The sequence below is a fragment of the Porites lutea genome, chromosome 8 (assembly GCF_958299795.1).
Source record: "Porites lutea chromosome 8, jaPorLute2.1, whole genome shotgun sequence".
Lineage (NCBI taxonomy): Eukaryota > Metazoa > Cnidaria > Anthozoa > Scleractinia > Poritidae > Porites > Porites lutea.
In genome coordinates, this window is record NC_133208.1 from 19,153,604 (window position 1) to 19,174,110 (window position 20,507).

Consider the following 20,507-nt stretch of genomic DNA (forward strand, 5'->3'; position numbering starts at 1 on the left):
TATTTTCTCTCTTACACGCTCCCCCCCCGAAAGACGACTGGGGAGTCTTTCTACTTTAGCACAAACTAGTACTGAGCGTACAAAAAACCAGTCGAAACTATCCGATCAGTACAAAGTTCCTCAAAAGTTCCCTCAGTTATCTTAACCTTTCGGAACAGTTCAGACACTTCTCGGTGCCCTTCCTACACACATGAACTGGTAGCTTCAAAGAGGTTTTGGCCGCTGTTCCAAGCCACCTAGTAACTGCTCTTCCAATAGACAGAGCTTCCGGACATCTCTGCGGTACACTCCGTCCGCTGTTCTGACGACAACTTGGTGTACCATGCCTTCGCTATCAGGAAAGGTTTGCTCGACCAAGCCCTTTGGCCATTGACCCCGGGGCAAATTCTTGTCTGCAAGCAACACTAAATCTCCTACTATAAAGTTTGGCTTAGGTTGTAACCACTTCTGGCGTTCTTGGAGCGTTGGCAGATATTCCCTTGTCCACCTCTGCCAAAATTCATTTGCGAGAAGATGAACGTGCTTCCATCTGGCTTTGAATCGATCTGACTCCTCGAATAAATCTGGGGATGAAGACGGGTTTCGGCGCAACAGAAGGATATGGTTCGGCGTCAGTGCTTCCAAATCCTTTGGATCATCAGAGACCGGCGTGATTAGTACCGTTATCACTATAGATAATACCTGGAGGGCCTCTTCTACCAACGAAGCATTGATAAAACTGTCAGTGGAGAGGTTGTTAACTAACTCTATGTGAACTGCTCGATATCTTAGGCAAGTGAAGATGCAGCCGTAACGTTTGTTCAGAGAAGGGTCTCTCCTTGATCTTGTGTTAGGTCCTATCTTCACGTAGAGGGGCCCGAAGTAATCCAACCCAACTGCAGCAAATGGATATACGAGCCTGTGACTGTCCGAAGACACTCTAACAACTGGAAGTGGTGCTGTCACTTGTTCTCCTAACTTGGCGTTCTGACGTTTGCACACATGGCACTTGCCAAGAACTTGCTTTATCATGGAAACTGCATTCACGATCCAATAGCGCTGCCTAATTTCGGCCAGAACTTGATAGGTTCCTACGTGTCCATTCAAGTGATGATAGTGGCGAATTATCAACTCAGACACAGGGTGCTTTGCTGGCAGTATCATCGGGTGCTTGGCATCATATGGCAAACTCGAGTGATTCAATCTTCCACCGACACGTATGATTCCTTCATCTTCGAATGGCTTAAGTCTGGCTAGTCTGCCTTTGATGACTGTTTCACTTTTCTCATCAGCAAACGACTGTTCCTGGACGAACTTCACAATTTTCTTCTCCGCTTTGTCCACGTCATGGATTGATAAGGTTTTAGGACTATACTTCACACTTCTATCTTTGTCGTTCTGGTACTGGGACTGGATCGGTCTGTTGAAAGCTCTACATAACCACCCAACTATTCTTCTCAATCGATCCCACGATGAATATCGTTGGAACAAAATGCTCCAGAAATCCGCATGAACTGTGGATGCTCCAACAGTGACTTTCTCCTTTTTCACTCCTTCGTCTGTATCTAGGAGGTCTCCCAATTCCTCTGGAGGCTGCGGGGGCCAATCTGCAACTTCTCTACACAAAAATTCTGGACCACGGCGCCACCTTTCCAGTTTTCCAGTCTCCGAGGCCTTGATCCCTCGGGAAGCATAATCCGCAGGATTGAGCTCTGATCGTACATGCCGCCACTGCCCTGGATCTGATTCTTGACGTATGACAGCTACCCGGTTTGCGACGAAGGTTACAAATCTTCGTACTTCATTGGCAATGTTTTAGAACTATCATAGAGTCAGTCCAGTAAGTCGCACTGTTAATCTTCAGTCTTCCTTCTAACTCTCTCGTTATGACCTTGTTGACTTTCGTTGCTAGAGTAGCCGCTGTCAACTCCAGCTTTGGTACTGTTACAGCACTTTTCAAGGGTTTCACGCGAGACTTTCCCATTACGAAACAGCAATGAATTTGCCCCTGACTGTTAACAAGACGTAAATAAGAGGCTGTCCCATAACCATGCTCTTGGGATGCGTCGGCGAAATGATGAAGCTCTACATTTTTCTCTTCACCGAAGTCCTTTGGCTTAAAACATCGAGGAATACTGAATCCTTGCAAGCTCATAAGCCCTTCTCTCCAACTCTTCCAACATTCACACAATTCTCTTGGGAGCTGATCATTCCAATCCAACTTTAGTTTGCACAATTCCTGATTCATTTCTCTTCCAGGTAAGAGTAGGGGGCTGGCGAATCCGAGCAGGTCATACACCGTTGCAATAGATGATAAGACACCTTTCCGATTCTCTGGACGCTCCTTGTCATTCACTACAAAGTCAATGGTGTCATGTTCAACATTCCAGTGGATTCCTAGTGCTCTATCTGTAGGCAAACTTTCTGATTTCAAATCTAAACTCTTAATGGTGGGTGCTCTTTCCTCCACTGGGAACGCTGACAACACGCTGCGAGAATTGGAAATCCATTTTGTCAATTCAAAGCCTCCTCTCGCAAGTAACTCCTGTAGCTGCTTACTGACTTGTACTGCGCGTTCTGAATCAGCAAAGGATTTAAGCAAGTCATCTACGTAGAAATCCTTAAGCACAGTGTCAACTGCCTCTTGGGAGAAGTCTTTCTCATTATCCTTAGCCGTCTTTCTCAGGGCGTATCCTGCTACGCTCGGCGAGGACTTTGCTCCAAAAATGTGCACGAGCATTTGGTAAGTCTTCGGTCCCTTTGACAGGTCACCATTCGGCCACCATAAATAACACAACGCTCCACGATCTTCTGGTGCTACGAAGACCTGGTGAAACATTCTCTTAATATCTGCCGTAACTGCAACGTCATCTACTCGGAATCTCAGGATCACTCCTATCAGGATGCTGGTGTTTTCAGGGCCTCTCAAAAGTTGCTCATTCAAAGACGTTCCACCACTCCTTGAGGCACAATCAAACACTACTCGCGGTTCTTCGGGTTTTCTAGGATGCCACACCGCATGAGAGGAAGGTACCATAGCGGCTTAAGCACTGGGACTTCGTCATCAGGTACCCGTCGTGATGCTCCCTCGGTCAGGTACTTGTCCATTACGCCACTGTACTTTCGGTGGAAAACTGGATCCTTCCGCATCTTTCTCTCTAGCCAACTTAACCTGCTTGTGGCCGTCGACAGACTCTCAGGAAGGTCAGGCTTCTCTTGGCGAAAAGGAAGCTTAAGCTGATAGTGTCCATTCACTAAGGTCGCTGACTGGTCCATAAGTTCCTGTGCTTTACGGTCCTCAACAGACATGCCTGCCTCAGCATTGGCTTTAGCTTCAACAAATTCCTCATCATACATGCGCTCTAGCTGAACGCTTAAGCTATCTTGGCCGGTGCGAGTAAAGTTCATGTGAACACGGTCCTTAACGGTTTCTCCAATCAGGCCGTGGACTGTCCACCCAAGGGGCGTCCTCACTGCAACAGGTTCGCCTTGGTCTCCTTCTTTCTGATCTAACTGCTTGTCAATCAGGTCTGGGCGATCGTTTCCTATCAAAATTGTCACTTTCTTATCTCCTGTTTCGGGTAAGCTAACGTCACAAAGATGAGGCCAACGCTTAATATCCTCGTTTGTGGCCATTTGTCGTGCTGAAACGGGAAGATTGCTTGTAGTCAAGACGTTTTCGAGTCGAAACTTTGCATCTCCTTCTAACGATTCAATTTCTAACTGGACTTCATGACCATGTCTTAGCTCCCCGTCCGCACAGTTGGTGGTGGTCATAGTATAGCTGATTGGCTTCATATCCGTTACACCTATTTCACGCACCAAACTATCTAGACAGAGCGAGGCGTCTGAACCGCTGTCTAGGAAAGCGTGCGTTATAATCTCTCTGGCGCCTCCCGGACATCTAATCTTGACTGGAACTACCTTAAAGCATACTCTGGGTCTGCCCGCTTCGAGCGCAGCAACCGTCACCAGATCCTGTTCCCTTGCACTTGCCATCGAAGGGCTGCTATCCTTCGTGTTGGGCGCTTGCACATTGCTACTGTTCACTGAACCTTCCACCGCATTACTGCTGGGATTTCTAGGGTTCTTTTCATCAACGCTCTCCGACGGGAAATGTAGCTGGTAGTGGTGATCCTTGCCGCAACCTGATATTCGGCAGGTGAATCCCCTATCACATTGTTTCGTAGTATGTCCTTGGTCAAGACAAAGCTTACAAAGTCCACGTTGACGAACAGTCTTTAGACGGTCATTCAATGAGGCACTTCTGAACTTTCGGCACCTCCAAACATTGTGGGGTCCGGAACACTGAGCACACTTCCAAGGGGGCCTTGGTGATGTTTTCTGGCTTAGGCAGTTCTGGTCAGTTTGAGTCGCGAGGGTAGTAAACTTGGGAGGCGGATCCTTTATCTTGTTTGGTTCCTTTTTTTCTCGGTTACCATGAGAAGAGGACCCTAATTCTTGCCCGTATCTATTGTTTATACGATCTGCAACTCTTCGAACAAATTCAACAAAGTCCGCAAAGTCCGCTCGACCTTTTCGCTTGATGAGATCTCCTGCTTTATCCACCCACTTCCTTTTCAGGCCCTCATCAGGGAGCTTTCGCATCAACGAGATTATGACATCTTCGTTGTCTAACTGACTCACGTAGTTGTGACCCATACTGGTCAGGACCCTCCTAGCATCTTCCAGTCGCCTTACAAACTCCATAAGAGTCGTCGCATCTGCTTTCCGCACTTGAATTTCTCTCAGTTTCTTCATGTGGGCTTCTACTATCATGTGAGGCTGGCCAAAGTTCTCGCTAAGAGTTCTCCAGGCTTCTGTGTACCTTTCACCCACTGTCAAATTAACACAACTCCTAATTGCTTCTCTAGCTTTGCCTGAGCACTGAGCTAAAAGGCGTGTCAGTCTTTGACTCATCAGACACCTGGTTCTCAATACTGTCTCTAAAGTTCGTAACGAACTCCACATACTCCAAAGGGTCTCCACTGAATTTCATCAACTCTACTTTCGGTAAGGATGGCCCTTGCTTGATTGCTTCGGCAACTGCCACCCAAAGATCAGGTTGCATGCGTGACTGCGGACTAGCTTGCTGCTCAAAAGGAGGGGCTGAATAAATGTACGTTGATGTGGATTGCTAAGGAGTGTTGGCAGGATAGAACTCGGTTGCTGATGCATCTAAACCTACAGTTCGTGGACTACAAGACCATGTAGGCATTCCTGGTGATTGGTGCATAGACATTGGTGATGCCGCAACAGCTGTGGATGTTGCCCTTGGCAAATTAAAACGAGGTACATAACTGATAGGCGTGCTGAACTTAGTACAATTAATTGGAGCCTGGGTAGTTAAACTACTAGAATTCGTCCTGTGAATTGCAACTCTTCCTACGTTTGGACCAGAAGTCGTGACCGCTGACCCTGATGCTACGTAACTCGCAGTCACCAATGATGAAAGTGAAGTTTGGGCAATATCTTGTGCTGAAGATGTTTGCATTTTTCCATTGTCAACAACTGGCTGGGATTCTGAAGAGGGTGTGGCACCACCCGTAACAGGCTGTGACAAATGCCCCTTCGCAGGAGGATAATTGGCACTATGCTCTTTTAAGTAATCATTCATCCCATCCTTCGCTTCATTCTCTTCGCCGCGCTCCAGCAATAAGTCAATTTCCGCCTGCTCCATCTTAGTTTTAGCACTCAACAGCTCTAATTTCCTGTTTAACTCTGCTTTACTTCTTTCTACTTCTTCTAATTTGCGTTCTAGTTCCTGCTTTTCCTTTAGGGTCTGCACTTCCAATTTAGCTTCTACTGCCACCCTTCTCTTCTCTTTAACACTGCTTCTATTTGACACAGAACTTCTCTCGCTCGTGTCAGACCCATGGCTCAATCCAGATTCAGAAGGAGGTGTACCTACTCCCTTTTTCCTCCACTGATTTATGAGGATTTCTAACTGTAATTTCACTTCTCGTTCATTCTGATAACTGTCAATAATAAATTGTTTTTTCTCTTCATCATCTTCAAAGCTGAAGTAATTATCATGACTGACAACGAAGTTACGAAATGCTTCTTCATACCTGTAAATCTCGGCTTCCACTCCACTTATCTGTGTGCTAGGGCTTAAAATCAATTCTTGTACACAATTTCGCCGTTTCCGCAGTTCTCCAAGATACCAGTTTCGCTGACGCTTCGTATGAACCGCTTTCTCTACTCGAACTTCCAATTCATCTATTCTTTTGTTCGGCTCCCTTAATCTAACAGGCCTGGAACTACTGCCTTGTTCTACCGGATCCTCGCCATAGAAACCAAATTCCACGTTTCCACTTGTTAATGATGGCCCTACTTGCTCTAATCCACCATTCTCATCACCTTGGAACGTGCGTTGAGGCGATTTCTCTGTTGGCGTCGAATCGGGAACATTTTCCTTCTGTGGAGTCACGTGAGTCGCTGCTTGCTCGTGTCCACCTTTCTTAGCACCACTTTTCGATTTCTTGCTCTTCGAATTCTTGCCAGTCATTCCGTTCCTTTAACCACAGTACTGCTTGAGATCAATAACTTCGAATGATGTAGCGTCCACTCATAGCTACTTGAAACTGTACTTTAATCAGTTGTTCACTTGCTAGTTCGTTTCTAATCTGCACATAACTTGTATTCATTCCATTCACAAATTGCACGTGAAAGAGAAAGATTCGCTGAAATAACAACAACGCAACTATTACAAAGATGATATCGACCGAATAACCGAAAATACTGCATACTTACAAGTTATTGTGCCTTCTTAATGGAAAGGAAAACTTGTCCTAACGAAACGACAGTATAACTCCATAACAAAACGTGCTTTTTCGTGGGAAAGAGCGCCCGCGATATTTTGTGTGCGGTCACCGAAGACCACACCATATAACGTTTATTTTCTGTCTCTTACAGTGTCCTAAGTTTATGGACCACGCATCGATACACATCTGAGGCTTGGTAGGTTCCACTGTCAAGGGCTAGACCACATGTGGAGGAGCAGACACACCCACTTTCCCCCAGACTCTAACGGCCCCACTGACTAGACGTTTCTTAATTTCCAAAGAAACAAACTTCAAGAACCTCTTGCAAGACGCATGATTTACAAAACGTCTCGCGAGCGGCCAATCCGAACGATAATGGACACCTTTATACGAGCTGTAGAATGGTTAACTGAAGTTCAAAATATATACTTTATGGCGAATCCAACCGAGATTCTCCTGTGCCAACAGGTGATGGCTTAAGATCAATTCCCAAGCATTCGGATTGGTGTGGAGGCCACCAGCAATAAACTCATAAGGGTCCCTCAACCTTCACGTCCCTAACTGTGGCTCAACACCCGACATCAACACGTCTTTTCAATGTACCTTTAACTCCTGCTTTCCCTCCCAGTCGGAAACTCCATCTACACTAACCCAAGATTGGGATATTCTGGGTTGCAAAGAGATGACCTTCTTGACAAACTCCTCAACCCCTTCCCTATTTCCGCTTTCCACTCCATAAATTTGCAGTCTTCTTTTCATTAAGGGCGGAATCTAGGAGAAGGGAAACGGAAGAAATGATATGAGAACAGAAATACCCCAAATGAGAAAATATAGACGGAGTCCCCGACCAGGAGAGAGCAACCTCAAACGACTGATAACAGATCGTCCCCCGACTACTGAGAAATGCAGTAGGCTGACGGGGGTTACTCACCCAGATCTGGGAAAAGGTCTTAGCCCTCCCCCAGGGCAACAGGGAAACCCACACAAGCACACACAACGTCCAAAGTAGAATAATGAATTATTCTTTATTGCAACACGCTCTGTATCCATTGAACAGACTTTAACAAGGCAAGCTACTTTTTAAGTTGATCGGAAAATCTGCCTCTCTAAGGTGGGCTAAAACCAGCCCTTCGCAGCAGATGGAGCGGGCAGGAATTTTGATAATGGCCAAACTGGTAACAATAATAGCACTGAACCGAAGAGCAGTTTACACGCTCAGCACCCCTATAATAACTGAACCCGCGAGTGGCCAGTGGGGAAGAAATTCTCATCGCCTTATCTACTTTAGCTATGGACTCCAACACTTTCTCGTGATCCTTATCACCGAGCAACACCTTCAGGTACTTCTTAAATTGGCCATCCGTCGCACCGGTCTTTTCTCTCAAAGCCCGAAAGACTGCCTCAAAAAAACCAATCTTTGGATGATTAGCCTCTTTAGCCACCATCTTGAGATTCAATAGACGATCCTAAGCACGATCCTTTGTGAACATTGGCGACTTGACCAAGTGTGTGAATTCCTCCAAACACGAGTCCACTGTAGCCTTTTGAGCATCCTCGAGCCTTCGAAGGCGTGTCATTACTGCGTCCACATTTTGAGCATCCTTAAACAAACAAGGACAGTGTAAAAAACTGATGTCAAAACAAAATAAAAACAAACCACATTGTCATGCCTTGACTGAGGTCTCTCACAATTTTGTCGGCAACAAGCTGGAAAGAAATTGACGTAACAAGAATTTGCAGATCCAAACTAACATATCCAAGATAAGTCATAGAATGAAAATAGTTTAAAACACGCTCGTTTGTCTGAGCCTCACCTTGTTCTATTTCTTTCAGACAAAATTACTAAAAACCTGTAAACCATAAAACAAGATATACTAAACATGATCCGAATGAAAACGAGGCAAAACAGTGTCACCATTAGTCTGCAAAGTTATCTGAATTCACCCAGGGTATACCGGACAAGCGTGCAGCCCAGTCAGGAAACCGGATTTCGACGAAGCTCTTTCCTTTAGCTCTTTTTCTCCTTGATTTTAATTTATTTCATTTATTATTATTATTATTTGCACAGCAAAAAGTGGCTCGCACTGCCATTCACAGTGTAATGGAGTTAGAAAACAAACGATTAAATGCGAAAACCACAGGAAAAAAACAAGATGTCAATGTAACATCAAATAGAAAATAAAACAAGACCGGAACAATACTAAGCCATTGGGATTTAAATTCCACAAACATACGCTTCTCACCAGACAGGCGTAAAGAAAACTCACAAGTTTACCACTCCACAGGCATAAAAACCACAAAAAAACGTGCCGCCACACAGGCGTAAAAAACATTCACAATTTACCGCCACACAGGCATAAACCTACAAACTTGCCACCTCACAGGCATAAACTTAACACCACACCGGCGAAAATGAAGCTCACAATTTTACTGCCATACAGGCATAAAACTACAAACTTGCCACTACACAGGCATAAACTTATCGCCACACAGGCCTAAATAAAACTCACAATTTACAGCCACACAGGCATAAAAGTACAATTTTTCCGCCTCCCAAAGAAAAACGAAACCCGGCCAAATGAGGGAACTTAAATATACGACCGAAAGATATAAAACACGATACTTCAAGAGGTGGAGCGTTAGCGTGGCCTCCGCCATCATTTGGAGCATTGACAATTTGTTGGACCAGAACTTGAACCTCGGGCTGTCTAGGCTGATTACCAGCTGCCTCCGCTACAGCCAAAAGCAACCTGCTCTGCAGCGGGTGGGTGAAGAACTTGCTCATTCGTGTTTGCCACCATCTTTAGCGAGTAAGTCGTGTTCCACTACCTTCGACGCCAAACGCCCTTCTTGTCACACACAGTGAAGTGAATGGGACAAAGTGTGCTAGTGTTTCCTATTACATATACTCATTTGCATATTATTAATTAATCCCCAGGGATGATATTTACAATTCAGATGGAACGTGAATAGCATTATTTACCGAGGGTGACACTACGAAGTTTAGAACTAGTAAACTTGTGGTCCTTCCCTAAAATATGTAAAACCAGTTTATGAATATTAAAAAGGATAAAAGCAGTGAAAAAAGGTAAAAACGGGTAAAAAGAATGTAATATTAAAAAGGGGTCCGAGGATATAAAAAGTTATGAAATGGCAAAGCTATCTAAGCCAGCATAACCTTCCTTTATAAAATTACAATAGTTCTGTTCGAATGAATTAATACTCATGCTAGATCTTACATTAACAGGTAGAGAGTTCCAAAGTTGTGTGTCTGTAACAAGAAAAGTTTTATTTCTAACTTCTGTCACGGTTATACCTTGGACAGTGTATAGTTATATCGCCATAGCATGAGGTTCTGGTCGACATGTTGCTGATACGCACCAGTCTACTACCTGAGTACTCTGGATATTGTCCATTTAAGCATTTGTAGAATAACCATAATTTCATGTTTCCGTCAACGTAATCGGAAATATATTCTTTGCGGAAACAGGAGTTTATGAGTCGAAAACAGGTGATTCCAAGTTATTTCCATCGCGATAAAAGCACCGTTCAGCGTATTGTTTAACTGCTGTTCACCATTTCTTTCTGAGGGGAGGGGGTGGTTGTACAGAGGCTGCATCTTTGGATGGTTTTTCCCTTTTTTATAGTAAAACTCCATTTTTTTAACATTTTAATGACACAAATACCATAGTGATTTTTTCAAGTATACTTTCTTTATTCTCCTTGGTTCTTAAATTGGCAATCAGGTTTTAAAACAAAAACAGTCCGTTACTTTATGATCATTTCTTCATTCTTTGACAAAATTGTTTCACAAATATGCGGTAGTTTAGAAAAGAATTAATACGCCGATTTTCAATTTGTAACGAATCGCCCAGCGAGGGCCATTAGTTGGGTGGGGTTTTGCTGATGTTGCCTCGCTTATTCGGGCACTTGTACGCTGTTGCTTCTCGCTCAGTCCTTGCAAGTATGTTTCATTGAGTTTAGCCTTGATGTTTTTCAATTTACTGCGCTCCCAGGCCAGCTTTCTTATTTTTCGAGGCTTAGTGCCTTTAGACTCTCCAGCTTTATCTTTGCTTTATCTGTCGACATAAAATCTACCGCATTGGGGGAAGACAGAATCTGAATTTGAATGCGACGGCATGCATTATTACCTTATTACATGAAAAGACTAAAAAAGATGTGTCATGTTCGCAGGGACAGATACGATTTCGATATTTAAAGGAACCAGTTTCGACAAAACTCTTTCTGTTTTCTGGTCTCTAAAAACATCCCAGATAACTATTGCTTTATGGGTAGGTGGTAACTTCAACTTCTAGGGTGTCTGTACCAGATATGGGTTGATGACGGAATCAATTACTTAAAGAGTTTCCTCTTTGTTGGAGTAGTGTTTTGGGTTTTGTGTAAGGCAAAATCCCTTCGGAAATGCAAAGTTTTGAGGAAGACTTGCTTTGGTTTTGTCAAGCTGAAATGACTGAAATGTGCTCGAATCCCTATGGACTGAGTTGACATGTTTGTGTTGAATCCTCTTACAAGTTGGGAAGTCTTGACTAATATCAACTAAGAACATTGCTTTCAGTATACCTTACCCTTTATCCAAAAGTGACAGATGCAACACTTAAACTGGCTACACTACAAAAAGTACAAATCTTTGGTAGTTAGTGGTGAAAGGTATGGCTCCACAATGGGCTCCAGACTTTGTCCATAGCTAACATCATGGCCTCATGGTGCAGTGACAATGGAACTCTTAACCCTGGAATGATGAGGCCTGGAATTGTGCGCAACTATATTGTCCATGGCGTGGAGATTGTAGGGAAGCATATGTTTGCAGTTGTAAACTAGATGAAAGCTGCAGAACAAGACCTTGGGTTTGGAAATTCCCTCTCTGTTTGGCTTGCAGGGCAAGCAACATCTTTGCCTGTTCAAAGGATCCACTCCAACTACTTATGTGCTGAAAAACTTTACTCTGGGCAAAGATTTTTAATTTTCTCTCCCATTCGCGGGAGAATATTGCTCTTAATTAACTACTGTTAAATAGTACATTGCACCATGGTTTAGAACATTTAGGGGACACATCTAATGATGGAATACGGTGGGTCTTCCTGAGACGACCATTCTTATTGTTTTTGCTTTCAAGACAGTATTTTGCTTAAAGGAAACTTGCTGTTGCTACAGAGTAGTTGGTTGTTTAGAGAGCCACAACTTTGTAAATAGGGTGTTTGCAAGGCAATGTTTTTGTGTTACATTTTTCTCATAATATGGCTAAATCTGCAACACGACAGACACTTGTTCCACTATGCAATACTTCTTAAAAAATTGTGGTAATATTGTGAGAGCCACTTCAAAAAGTTTACCAAAATTATGTAGTACGTGTTAAAATGATTGCAGCAATCAAACAAATTGTCATTTTTCAGGCATCTTGCTGTACCAAACATTGCTAAGTGTAACACTGCATCTATATAAGAACAAGTAATTATCAGAAATAAGAACATAATTATTGGGTGTGCTTTCTATATCTTTTCTTAATGAGTATAGTGTATCTGTGTCAGCACTGCCTAAATGAAACGTTTTCAGCATTTATTTTATATGGTCTTTTATCAGTATTTTACACAATAGAAAGATGAGGCATTTCTTACTTTCAACTCTCCGGCGTCACCTCGTGGTCTGCTGTTTACTTTCGAAATAGGCTTTATTTTTTAGTTTATTGGCCAAATATCGAGTTAAAAACAAGCAAGAGCATTAATTTACTGATAGAAGTCATAGAAAAAGCAAGGTTTTGGAGGAAAAAAGCTAATTCACTTCGAATTCACTGGGCTTGAATAATGTGTGTGGCAGACATAGCCGATTGCGACTCGGTGAATTGCACAAAAAGATTCCTACTGTTTTCCTACCTCGATTTGCACGTTTGTTTTGCTCGCTATCCTCCAGAATCCTTCAAAATAATTTGCTTGACGTGTATTTGGTCGAAATTGGTCAACACAAGCTTTCGTTCTTCGCAAAACTCGCGACGAAATGCTCCGCTCAACGGCCACAAGTTTTGTCTATTTAAAAAGATCATTAGTTGAAACTCAAAACGCCCCAGGGGCTGGAACTAAATTTCGAGCAGTCGGAAGTAAAAAAAAATTTTGCGAATTTTTTCAGAGGTACCCAATTACTGCTTTCTGTAAAATGTCTGTGCAGAGTAGCAAATATTGCCTAAAATTTTCTATTACCTGAGAACGGCTAAAACTTTCTCAGTGACTATCCCATTCATGTCCAAGTTTCAAAGCTTACCTAATAAAATCCCGACGATTTTCTGAAGTTTAATTTTCCACATTTCATTCCCCAGGTTTGGCTATAAGTGAAAAAAAAAAAGGGATGAAAAGGGGAATTAGAGAAATTCTCACTTTCGTAAAAGGTTAAATTGCATGTGAAATACTTAAGTTGCCCAAGGATGACCGAACAGATACAAATTTAAAAGCGCCGCTTAGAATGCATTTCTAGAGATCTAAAACTACAGCTGGATAGCGTAAGAAGAGTTTTCAGTGTATTTAGGAGGAAACCATCGCTGGGTGCCCCTGTTTCTTTCGTTATCGTTCCTGAAGGAAAGAAAATTTGTGGGACTGGAAGACATTGAGATAAACATATATGTATATGCCTTTTTCCTAAAAAAAGATCTGTTCCAAGAATGTAATTAAATTACTCAAAATAAGACACCCAACCGGTACATAATATGATCAAGTAAGTGAGTTTGGTCATTTTTCCAAAGTCCTTGAGTTTGGTAAAAAAGTTGACGTTTTTCATCTTTTGTGTTTATCACAAATAGATGGTCAAAAAGTGTTTGCTCACGTTCTGAATAGAAAAGAAGCCTTTCAAGACTATTAGAACATCTCTTTATGAAGAACTCAAAATTTTCTTTTTCTCCCATCGTTTTCGTCAAAAATTTGAAATTTTTTCAACTTTTCGTTTTAAGCAAAATACCCCGAGAAGGAGTATTTATTTTTATCCCAAATAGACCAAGAAAAAGTACCTGGGGACGTTTTAGTTAAAAGGAGGTTTTTCTTTCACACCCTGTAATCCCTTGTAACCCCCTGTAACCCCCTGTTTTCCCTTGCAAGCCCCTGTAACCCTCTTTCGTTACCCACTGTAACCCCTTGTAACCTCCTGTAACCTCTTGAAACCTCCTGTAACCCCTTGTAATCCTCTCTAACAACTTGTGATCTCCTGTAACCCCCAGTATCCCCATGTAATAGATCGTGAAAATACCATTTTTGACGTTTTATATAAAAAGACAAGCCTTCCTGGACTAAGAAAACATCGGTTACCGGGGTTAGTCTGGTTTTGGCCAAAATTTTGAGATTTTGTCAACTTTTCGTTTTAAGCAAAATACACCGAGAAAAAGTACGTGGTGACGTTCTCGTTAGAATGCAAACCTTTCTAGACAATAGTAACATGGATTTAAGAAAACCGCAAAATTGGCATTTTTTGAAAGGGATTCGTTTATGAGTTTGATAAAAACCTTGACGTTTTTTCATCTTTTGTGTTTATCAAAAATAGATCGAGAAAAAGTGTTTGCTCACGTCCTGGATAGCAGGGTGTCCAGTTCCTATATTTTCTAGCCTATTCCTATTTTCTCCTATTTATTAACGAAAACTTTCTATTTTTCCTACTTTTAGTTGGTGAAGCCAAAATTTGTAACAAAATTGAAAATGGAATTAAAGCGGAGCTCCACGCGCGTGGGCAATACCCCATAGCTAAGGAAATCAATTTGGTAATCACGTGACCGTACACCGCCTGTCCGTCCGAACCACAGACAAGCAATGTTCAATCTCATAGTTTCTAGCTCGTTTGGGAGCACAGGAAAGCTGATAATGCACACATTTTGGACATCAATGTTGTGATCAATTGACAGCTGTGAAAACAGGGTATCTGCTGACCAGTATCACTTGACCGTATCGGGGGCTCAGGTGTTGACCCATCGAGGTGAAGTATTTTTGAAATTATCCGCTGACAAGTTACTAGTTTTCAAGTGATTGTAGACTCAAGTTTAATTTTTTTTTAAGTGAATGTGAAATACGGTTTTTGTGCCGCACAATTAAAATTTTTTATTTCAAACTGACCTCGGATGCGAAAATTCAGCCAGCTATGCAAGGTAGACAGTTGCTTTTAACCGTCCGTCCCCACCACAGGAAAACCAATGTTTACTTTCACATTTTCTAACCCCTTTGGGTGCCCATGAGAAAACTGATTGCTCACCAATGTTGTGATCAGATATGGATAATATCCATGGATCAATTGACAGCTGTCAAAACAAGGCATTCGCTGACCAGTATCACCTGACCGTATCGCGGGCTCAGGTGTCGACCCATCGAGGTCGAGTACTTTTTTGAAGTTGTCTGCTGACAAGTTACTAGTTTTCAAATGATCGCAGGCTCAAGTTTATTTTTTAAAAAATTCATATGAAATATGTTTTGTTTATGTCACTATGGCCCGCACTATTAAGATTTTGATTTCAAACTTACCTTGGACTCGAAGATTCAGCCAGTTATTTAGAAATAGATGCGGGGAAGACCTCTTCTTGCCAAGGTCACACGCTGGTCACGCTCTATGTCCCATTTTTATGCTCTGATCGGTCAAAATTTTTACACGTGAGTTCATGCGGAAAATTGGAAAATTAAACGAGTCTCACCTGTAAGTTGAAGTTTGATTGAGATTCTATCACATGACCAAGGAGGCAGGAGATCACATGAGATAGCACAGCGTAAGCGTGACTCCTTATTCAAAGCATGTGGGTGTGTCAGAAAGTATGATAGTAAGAGTTGTTTGCAGGCAAACGATGTAATGACCAACAATGAGTGAGGCATGGGATGGCATGTGATCTCCTGCCTCCTTGGTAATGTGACAGAATCTCAATCAAACTTCAACTTACAGGTAAGTCTCGTTTAATTTTCCAATTCTATCACATGACCGGAGGCTAGGAGATCCCATGAGACTTTAAAGCTCTGACACATCCCCAGCAAACATAGAGTACATGTAGCAATGCTTGTATAATAAAATGATTGTAAGTTTTATTGAGCTTAATGAAACAATGACCTTATTCCACCTGAATACATGTAACATTATAAGTTTTGTCATCAGGTTCATGAACAAAGACATCCCGGAACATTGAACTTACAAGAAAATGTAAACATGAACAAGTATAATTAATGGTATCTGAAACATTGGACTACAAATGTTGTTTGTTTGGTTTGAGTTACACCTAAAGAACTGCGTCCGCTAAGGTATGTTGCTGGATGATAGGTTTGTGGTAAAACTTTTGAAAAGTAGCTGGTGACCCCCATCTAGCAGTAACTAGAATAACATCCAGAGGGAGATAGGGAGATCTCTCTCTCTCTCTCCCTTGCTTTGGATGAAGTAGCTGCCCTGATGCTATGAGCAGTGAATTGACTTGTATCAATTCCTGCTGATTCCAGTCCGAGTTTAGCCCATCTAGAAATAGTGTCCCTAGAAACTAGAAGCTGACAAATAGTTTCCTCTCGGTGCCCCTCAAAGGTGCTGTCCTCTTAAGGTACTCTTTTAGTGTGAGGAGGGGACAGAGGGCATTGTCCGCCAGATAACCGTGTATATCGATGCTATTTTTCCTCTTATTGGGTTTGCTGGTCTTGATGTGTTCTAATAGGTCAAATGTACATGACAGTGACGCCATGGTCATACCGTCCAGGCTCAATAGATAAATGGTTTGTCCTCGTTGCCCAGTGGCTAGCAATAATAGTAAGAGAAGCTTTAGTGTTAAGTCCTTTAAAGAGAGCTCTTCCAATGGCTCTAGTGTCTTTAGGTGTTTAAGTACGATGGCAACATCCCAAATGGTTTTGTACTTGGGCTGTGGTTTACGTGTCTCAGATTACTTTTAAGAACCGGGACACCAGTGGATGGGAGCCAAAAGGGTGTGGGCCTTCAATATTGAGGATCAATGACAAGGCAGATCTTGCAGTTTTGATTGTAGAGTAAGTTAATCCTTGATTATATAAAGACATTAGGAATTGAAGTGCTTCACCTGTCTTTGGAGAACTGTGATTGATCTTCCTTTCACGACAAAATACCAGCCACCTTTCCACATAGGTTTTGTACTGTTTTTTAGTTCCTGTCTGCCATGAGGCCATGAGGATGTCGGTAATGTCTGAAGAAAGGTCTTGCTGTGCGAAGGTGTTCCTGGTAAAGGACAGACCATCAGATGCAGGGTTTTGTGTAGTGGATGTGGCTCCTTGAAGTGAGCTTGATGTAGCAGGTTTGGTGATGGTTTGAAAATCCAAGGTTGGCTGTACAGTAGTTGGAGGACAAGTGGAACCAAGTCTGTGTTGGCTACACAGGGATCAGCAATATTCCCTTTTCTTTGTCTTGTATAATCGTTTGTACACACGTCGGGATCAGACTGAAGGGTGGGAAAGCAAAAAAGTTAAAATTGCTCCAGTTTATGGAAAAAGCATCCACATAGGTTCAACCTGGATCTGGTTTCCACGGGCAATAAGTGTCCAGTTGGTTATTAAGCCGACTGGCAAACAGATCAATGTTGAGCTCAGGGATGGTAGAAAATATTTCAAGGAAGTATGCTTTGCTAAGTGACCACTCATGTTTGTCTGGAAGCATTTGACAATTGCATATGGGATTTGTAGTCACCTTTGTTTAGTTCCAGTGCCTGGGTTTTATCAGACTCCAGGGAACGGTAATTTAGAGGCCCATATTCGGCCCCAGGGAAATTTGATACTATAAGCCCAATGACTTGGCAAACTTCTTCTATTGTTGGGTTGGAGTTATTTAGCAACGATCGACAAGCTGTAACCAGCTTTTGAATTTTGCCTTCAGACGGAGTTACTGTCATAGTAATATAGTTAAGGACAAACCCTAAGAATATAAGTTGCTGGGCAAGGATCACAATTGACTTAGTAGGATGTAAGTAAAATCCTAATTTCTTAAACAATGAGGTCGTATAGTAAACATTGTCAAGGCACTCAGATGATGTGTCTCCTTGTAAGTAGGAATCATTAATATAGCCTAGGCTTAGATATCCTAGTTTGTGTAGTGTGGCATAAACTGGTTTTAGAAGTTTAGTAAAAACTCACGGTGCACAGCTGAGACCATTAGGTAGGCAAGTGTACTGATAAAGGCTACCATTAAATATAAATTTGAGGTATTTCTGGTGATCTGTAGAAATGGGTACTGTATAGTATGCATCCTTGAGATCAATAGATACCATGAAGCATCCAGGTGTCATCATATTTATTGCTGTTTCTAAAGTGTCCATTTTAAAATGATGGTATTGTACAAATTCATTGAAAGCCCGCAAATTAAGTATCATCCAGTAAGTGCCATCAGGCATAGGTTCGAGAAATATAGGAGATATAAATTCTCCTGGTTCGTGACATGAGGGTTTTATGACCCCTTTATTGAACACAATAACAACCTTGGCCACAATAGCCTGTTGTACATGATTAAACGCGCTTGACCGTACATTGTCTTGTTCTGGGCTAAACCCTGGAGTGAACTCTATTCTCATTCCTTTGACAAATTCTAATGTTGTGGGGTCTGAGATTACATTGCCTTATTCAGACAATGCGTTGACAATTTGAGCAGCTTTAAAATTTGGTTGGTTGTGAAATAAAGCGTGTAGAGAGTTATCATTGTCATCAACAAGTGTTTGTTTTGCACATACCTTCGTTGGTGTGATAAAGTTTGTTTCGGTTCCCCCTCCTTTTTGTACTTTTATGGTGGAGGACGGCCTTTGGATGAAAAATCATTCCTCAGCCGCTGGTATGGCTGGAAATGACGATTTCCTTGAGGGCCCTGATTGCGTTGAGAGCTCATGCTGAATTTCCTGTTGGGTCCTCGCACGTGTTGCGGCCTTACTTTCCTTGCCAGTTGTTGGCATCGGAGATATCCTTAGTTAGTTTGGATAAGTCTCCAAATAAATACTCTGAGGTAGGAAGAACTGTAGTGTTCTTGAGGAGGGCCGAGTAGTTGCGATGTAGATCTTTCTTCATCGCTTGGCGCCTTGACAAATTCATATCGTGAAAACATTGCATAGCTAAAGTTATGCATCTGTCAAAGTTGACATAATCTCTTTGTTCTGCGCGGTGGCATCTGCATCTTCACTTTCGAGTACCAAAGTGGTCGCTTTTAGCATGGCGACAATTGAGGCAATGAGAGCGTTCTGTGACTTTTGAGATTTCAAGTCACTTGTGCGAGCTTAAGGTGGATATTTGTCAATTCGTGTTTGGACTTTGTACTCTTGGACTTTATCCTTGAGGAAACCGCTCAGGAGCTTTACAAGCCCTTCATCCACATCATTTCCCGTTTTTTCCTCTATGTCGAGGTCCTTTACTATTTCGGCGAGCAGTTTGCTGCCGGAGGCTGTTGCCACTGGGGTTTTGCTGGTTTCACCAGCGTTCGGTTCTTTCCCGCCAACAGGCGTCACAGCCTCCAGCTCTAGCTCTCCGCTGCATTATCTTCATACTCCCCATAATCCATGGGTTCCAGTAGGGAAGCGACAGTTTTTAATTCGTTAATCTCATTCATCACTGATTTGAACATGACAGTGAAGCCTCTGAACGGCTTGGCCAACCCTCGCCTGAGTCGCTCGTATCTTTCTCTGCCATGTTATTTTGTGGCCTCCAACAACGTTGGAGCGCTGGTACTGGTTTTACTAAACTACCATTTACGTTGGTGTGATACTCTGTTTTCTACGGCCTAATAGTTTTCCCAACAGCGTTGAGAAATAGGGCCAATCTTGTGAAAAAGCTCAGGAGCTCGTTGAGAAGACGTTAGTCGCGTTGCAAGCACATGTGCAAACTGAGTCGCGCGTGCACTGTGCTATCTCATGGGATCTCCTAGCCTCCGGTCATGTGATAGAATTTACGCAGCGTTTTGATTCTTGTTTACTTTGACAGTGGAAGCTGGCATAATTTTGTGTCAACTTGTGATGTTTGTAACTGTCTTTTTCCACTGGATGTAAAAAAAATAAAATACAGCTCCTATCAAGAGTCTTCTGTTATTCATGGCTAGTTTGTTTATTGGTTTTTCGGTTGAGCGTCTCTAGTCAAAGTCCGAAATCCGATTTCGGATGTCATCGTTTTCGTTTTTCACCTTGCTTGAAAAGTCTGAAGCGACACTGGCCTTACTTGATAACAAAGATAACAAAGATGTTAGCAGAACTCTAACAGGCAATAGAGGTCATGGAAAGAACAAATGTAAGTAGTCTTTTTGCTCATATTAGAACATCAAAGTCAAAATTTGAGATTTATTCAACTTTTTTTATGTGTAAAGTAGACCAAGAAAAAGTATCTCGGGACGTTCTAGTTAGAACAAAGTTTTTCTCTAAACCCCTGTTACCACTTGTAACCCCCTGTAACCCCTTATAACCCCCTGTCTCCCCATGTAATAGATCATGAAAATAGATCGTGAAAATACGATTTTTGATGTTCTATAAAAAAACAAGCCTTTCTGGACTATGTAAACATCGGTTTAAAAAAACCCGCCGAATTTGCCTTTTTCCAAAGAGATTGGTCCATGCTTTTCGTCAAAATTGTGAGATTTTGTCAACTTTTCGTTTTATACAAAATACACGGAGAAAAAGTATTTAATGATGTTCTCGTGAAAACAAGCGTTTTCAGACAATGGAAAGGTGGATTTAAGCAAACTGCAAAAACTTTATCACTTTGGTAAAAACCTTGACGTTTTTTCATCTTTTCAGTTTACCTATGATAGATTAAGAAAAACTGTTTGCTCACGTTC

General features: G+C 42.2%; 2 protein-coding genes and 1 pseudogene across 2 annotated transcripts; all 3 read right to left on the reverse strand.

Moving 5' to 3' along the window:
• Positions 1 to 204: 204 nt before the first annotated feature.
• On the reverse strand, positions 205 to 2,818 carry LOC140945299 (uncharacterized). Its single transcript, XM_073394341.1, has 2 exons — positions 1,831 to 2,818; positions 205 to 1,778 (listed from the first exon to the last, which is right to left on the reverse strand). The coding sequence occupies exons 1-2, from the start codon at positions 2,816 to 2,818 to the stop codon at positions 205 to 207; spliced, it is 2,562 nt and encodes an 853-aa protein (XP_073250442.1).
• Positions 2,819 to 2,958: 140 nt separating this feature from the next.
• On the reverse strand, positions 2,959 to 4,950 carry LOC140945300 (uncharacterized). Its single transcript, XM_073394342.1, has one exon. The coding sequence runs from the start codon at positions 4,948 to 4,950 to the stop codon at positions 2,959 to 2,961; it is 1,992 nt and encodes a 663-aa protein (XP_073250443.1).
• Positions 4,951 to 18,479: 13,529 nt separating this feature from the next.
• Positions 18,480 to 19,372, reverse strand: LOC140945301 (uncharacterized; annotated as a pseudogene).
• Positions 19,373 to 20,507: the final 1,135 nt, after the last annotated feature.